A 5734-nucleotide genomic window follows, 5' to 3' on the forward strand; every position below is an offset into this window, starting at 1 on the left:
GGGCCTTAAATCCTTTGCCTGCTTTGCATTTTCTGTCATCCCCACCACTCCCCAATCTCTTTCAGAACCCCAGCAACTAAGAAAGATGTTCAGTTTTTGGTTGTAAAAACTGAGCAGGGTGCTCAGGACAGAGCCCTTTGTTGGGGATTACTCTAAATTCCATCTCTCTCCCAATGTTTAATGACAAGGGATCCTTCCCTTTTGCCTTTTCCCTTCCCTTGCTCTCCAAGGTTCCCAGGTGAACAAACCCTCCCACCCCAGAGAGCACCAAGCAACACAAACTGCTACATTTTACTTTATTTTGCAATAAGGAAAACCAATTGACTAAGCAGTTCCAAAACTGTTAGTATTCATTGATCAAGAAGGAAATGAGGTCAGAAGGCAAAGTTTTCATTTCCTCCCAAATATATATTGCAAGTATCACAGAAACTCTTAACAACACATGCAACATGGGTTGGTTTTCAAGGTACAGAGAGCCCAAACAAGAAAGATGAGTACTAAAGATCTACCAGGGTCAGCCTGGGAGCAGTGCTCCAGGAAGTTTGAATCTATCCAAGCAGCTCTTTCCTCCCACATTCTAGGCTCATCACTTCCTCTCATTCCAAGGTGGCTAATCCATACACAGAAATCCAGGCAGCTACAAATTTACTTGTCCAGTTGTGTTTCAATAGGCATCTACACAAGCCAAGCCACAGCTCAAATTCTGTACAGGAAGTTCCCATTGCTGTCAAAAAACTCCCGCCCCCTCTGTACTACTTTGTTGCTGAAGTTCTGGTCACCTGGTACCCCTGCCTTCAACTCCTCCAGCTTCTCATCACTTGGCAATCCATCACTGTCAGTTCCTCTGGCGCTCTCACAATCACTGGTAGAGCACTTCTGCAGCTCTCTCCGATGACCTGCAGTTGCAGTGACAGGCACAAAGCTCTCCTTCTCCAGGCTCTGGATTCCTTTATTCCTTCCCTTCCATCTCCGTGGTGTATTTGTACCGTGAGCATTTGACTCTATCACTTTCAAAGCCATGCTGTGACTCTGGCCTCTGGATGAAGCTTCATTCCCTGGCATTAGCAAAGAGCCTGATTCAGAGCGGCCTGCAGAGAACAGCTTCAAGGTATCTCCGGAGCCCTGGATCTGCTGCAGCGAGTGGGCAAGGCCAGCTTTCTTAAGGACTTTTTGATCTTGCTTCAGTTTCTGCTCCAATGTCGGTACAAACTTGCTTTTTAAAACCCTTCGGATCACATCAGTGCTGACATCAAAGCCTTCAGCCAACCTGGGAACTGACCAGGACTCTGCAAATTCCTTATGTAAATACCTATGGGAAAAAGCAAGTTTTGAAGTTGTGAAGAAGTCTCCTATCAGAACATCTAACTGATCATACTAATAATAAATAAGTAAAAAGAGGGCTAGAAAAAACAGCAAGCATAGTCTCTATCTCGTGCCAGCTAAATGGCTACTTTCCATTCCTGTGCATCAAGAGCAACACCTGACTACTCTCAGTCAGGTCACTTCATTTCATATCAAGTGAACTCCTCTCCCTGTCATCTAATACCCATGTTACATCCTGGGAATGCAGGAGGACTGATCTTCCCTTTAAAGAGCACAGTTTGGTGGTAGAGACAGATATATAATATTAACACACAAAAGACACGATGTTAAGTGTTATAACTTGGTTGCAGGGAGAGCAACCAGGATGGAGACCCAGGGACAGGCAATCACAACACAGCTAGGCCCAGAAATTGCTTCAGAAAGTCTAAGCTAGAGTTGTTTTGAAAGGATGAAAAGGAGTAATAAGCTGGCAGAGGGAGGAGAGAAGGAAAGATCAAAGGTATTCATGACAGAGCGAGCAGCATGTGAAATGCAAAGAAGCACATCACCTTTGCTGGGAAAACTCAACTGACAGCGAGGGTGAGAGAAAGATCACAAGGGTGAGAGAAAGATCACGTCATGCTTAGGAGTCTGGAGTTTATCCCAAGGCCAACAGTGTGAGTCAAGGAAAGATTTTAAGCAGTGGAATGCCATGGGTAAATTTTCATTTTGAGGCTCAACCTAGTTCTCCAACTAATAGTTCTCCAATGGCAAAGCTGTAGGCAGAAAGATTGGGCAAGAGGCTGTTACAGTAATCCACGCAGTCTGAACTGAGACAGTGGCAATAGAGCATAGGAGGGAAGAGAGTTGGGAATATTTTAGGAAGGTCAAACGGTAGAACTTGGTATCAAGGGATTAAAAATTGATAGAGGTTGTACCCCCACATAAAAAAAAAAGAAATTAAAAAAAAAAATCAAAAAACAACAGATATTGGCATGGATGCAGTGAAAAAGGAATGCTTATCCACTGCTGGTTTGACTGTAAATTAGTACAACCTGTATGGAAAACCATATGGAGATTCCTCAAAGAACTAAAAGTAGACCTACCATTCAATCCAGCAATCCCACTGCTGGGTATCTACACAAAGCAAAAGAAGTCATTTTATTAAAAAGACACCTCTACCTGAATGATTATTGCAGCACAATTCACAATTGCAAAGATGTGGAATCAACCTAAGTGCCCATCAATTCATGAGTGGATTGAGAAAATGTAGTGTACCTATAACATGGAGTACTACACCTATACCATGGAGTGCTACTCAACCATAAAAAAGAATGAAATAATATCATTTGCAGCGACTTGAATGCATATGGAGAACATTATCCTAAGTGAAATATCTCAGGAATGGAAAAACAAACACCACATGTTTTCACTAATATGTGGGAGCTAAACAATGGGTGCACATGGTCACAAAGTGGTGTGTAATGGACATTGGAAACTAAGTAGAAAGGGTGGGAGGGGGGTGAGGGGTAAAAACGTATTTATTGGGTACAATGTACACTATTCTGGTGATGGGCACACTAAAAGCCCTGACTTCTACATTATGCAATTCATCCATGTCACAAAAACACTTGTATCTCCTAATATTTTGAAATAAAAATTATAAAAAGAAAAAAAAACTGATAGAGGAAGTATCAAGGCCAAGATTCAGAATTTTAGCTTGGGTGATTGGATTACAGGAAGAATAAGAACAGAATTAAACTGTCAGGGAACAATGATGAATTCTATTTTGTACACTTTGAGTTTGAGGAAAGAATGATATCCAGAACAGAGATGTTATCTGGTACACAACTGAATATATGGCTCCATGGTTCAGAAGAAAAACGTGAACTAAAATGACTAATGACACAACTCTAACAAATAGCAATATTTAAGATACAGGAGATAAGAGGAGCCCAAGGAAACTGAGAAGAGTAGCCATAGAAAGAGGAAGAAAAAAAAAAAGTCAGAAGGGAATCGTACCCTGGAGTCAAGGGAGAAGAGAATTTTAAGAAATTCTCTTAAATTACAGAAATGTTAAGGAGGCTAAAAACTGGAAAGTGTCAGTTGAACCTAGCACTGAGGAAGTCACTGATGGATTTAAGGAGAGCAGTTTAATTGTAGTGGCTAAAAAAAGAACCAAACCAAAAAAATCTACAAGGGTAAGCAGCCTGGGAACCAGCTAGGAACAAAAGGATGAGAGATAGCTTTAGGTTGACAGAGGTGCCTGAATAAGTATGTAGGGATATGACCTAAGGCACACAGAGATGTGTGCCTGAAATGTGAGTAGAGTTAAGTCTAGGAATGGAAGGTACAGAGAAAGACCAGGAAGCTGAAAGAGTTCTTAATGGCCTCTTTTTTCTTTGAAGAGTATTTAAAAAAAAAAAAAAAGTCAGAGTCTCACTCTGTCACCCAGGCTGTACTGAGTTTGAGGCTGCAGTGGCATGATCATAGCTCACTGCAGCCTCAAACTCCTGGGCTCAAGGGATCCTCCTGCCTCAGCCTCTCAAGTTGTTGAGATTTCATGCGTAAAAGGATATTTACTGACCACAAAAAGGGGAGATGATAGGTAGGAAGCTGGAAGGTTTGAAAAAATTGTTGTTTAAGACAGTACAGATAGCTGACTGGGGACTCAAGAGAGGTGCGGGCTACAGGCTTTACATACAGGCTCACAAAATCTCGACCAGCTCTACAGAATCCCCTTTATTCTAAGTTTCAATTCCAGAGTCATTCTGATGGAAATGAAAAATGGTACATAACCTATGTATAACTACTTAACAATATTTATCAGCATGCAAATACATTTGTCTTTTGACCCAGCAACCCTATTTCTGGGAATGTATGTAACAATTACTCCTGGACAATGTGGAATGATGTGTATAAAGTTATTCATTGGAGCACTATTTGTGAGGAAAAGAATGCAAACAATCCAAGTGCCCACCATAAAAGATGAAATAAACTATGGTTTACTATGCATCTACAAAAAAAAGAATTGAATAGTTCTTTCTTCTGAAATGGAAAGATCTATAGGATATAGCATGTGAAAAAAGAAAAATGTAGAACAATATTTATAGTATGCCACTGTTTGTAATTCAGGAGGTGAAATTTAAAAATCTGTACTCATATTTGCTTGTATTTGCATAAGGAAACCTGGAAAAAGACAGAAAAACTATTGAAAAATAGCACTCACAGTAGACTGGGTGAGACAAATAATTCTCAATGTGTATACCACGTTATACTGTTAGAATTCTGAGCCATATATAATACATTACCCACTCAAAACAAAACACTTAAAATATATAAAATTTAAGATTTTCTAAGTTATAGATCCTCTCTTCAGAAAAAGTGCACATAACCATGAAAGCACCATTCCTAGACCTTAGGTTGAGAACATCAAGATCTACCATTTAGGGGTTAAATGCTGTGATGTCTGCAATTTACTATTTAAAATTTTCAGAAAAAAAGAACTGTGTCACAACGTTAAAAACCATTAAATCTAAATGATTGATCTATGGAAATTTGTTATATTACTCTCATTTTCTGCTGGAAAATTCCAATGATTAAAAAGCGAATATATAAAAGCAACACCAAAAAGGCCAAACCTGTGTTCTAGGCTCCCATATCCTTCACTTCTCAGCACGGCAGATGCAATCAAAGTACCCTGTGTCTTACCGGATCTGCTCCATAGCTTCCCACGTCAGGGTTCTGGGCGGGGCACCTGGAGCCTCCATTTGTCTCCGAATTTTCTGGAATCGCATTGCTTTTTTCTGTCGTTTCAGGGTGCTGGGGGAGAGAACCAATGGCAGAAGCCATGCGTAGAAGCAAGATGGGTGTCTGAAGAGCCTCAGGTTAAATCACAGAACGCCCGGCCCTCTTCTCTTTGTTCGAAAGGGCAACCGGGCCAGCTCTGCAGGCTTAGAGCTGCTCTGTACACCACCCCGGAAATCTAACAGCTAGAACAATAACTGCCCGTAAGCACGCCGAATTCTCTGAACTGGTGATGAAATACGTCACTGGTGGAAGGACTCGTGGTCCCAAGGGAGCCGAACATCTGCTCCCGCGCCCCTGACAACGGGTAAGAAGAAACAAGGGTCGCTGCGCGTGCAGCCGCAGGGCACCCGGCGCCAAGGGGGCGCGGCCTGGAGCGCCGGGGCGCGAGGCCCTGCTTCAGGCTGAGGGACCCGGGAGGGACCGGTACCTCTCCACCTCCTGCAGCTCCCGCTCCTCCGGCTCCCAGTCGGAATCCGGGTCCGGCTCGCGGCCGATAGGGCCCGGGCCCGCCACCCCCCGGGTCGCGAACCCACAGCGCGCGACTGCAGCGCGGACACGCCAGCTCAGCAAGAGGCTCAGGGAAACCGCCATGCCGAAGCAAACAAGTCTGAGGCAGCTCGCG

General features: G+C 42.8%; 1 protein-coding gene across 1 annotated transcript; it reads right to left on the reverse strand.

Annotated features, from left to right (window-relative positions):
* Positions 1-279: 279 nt before the first annotated feature.
* Positions 280-5703, reverse strand: NGRN (neugrin, neurite outgrowth associated). Its single transcript, XM_045561694.1, has 3 exons — positions 5540-5703; positions 5014-5124; positions 280-1309 (listed from the first exon to the last, which is right to left on the reverse strand). The coding sequence occupies exons 1-3, from the start codon at positions 5701-5703 to the stop codon at positions 697-699; spliced, it is 888 nt and encodes a 295-aa protein (XP_045417650.1). The 3' UTR covers positions 280-696.
* Positions 5704-5734: the final 31 nt, after the last annotated feature.

The sequence above is a fragment of the Lemur catta genome, chromosome 9 (assembly GCF_020740605.2).
Source record: "Lemur catta isolate mLemCat1 chromosome 9, mLemCat1.pri, whole genome shotgun sequence".
In the NCBI taxonomy this organism is placed as follows: domain Eukaryota; kingdom Metazoa; phylum Chordata; class Mammalia; order Primates; family Lemuridae; genus Lemur; species Lemur catta.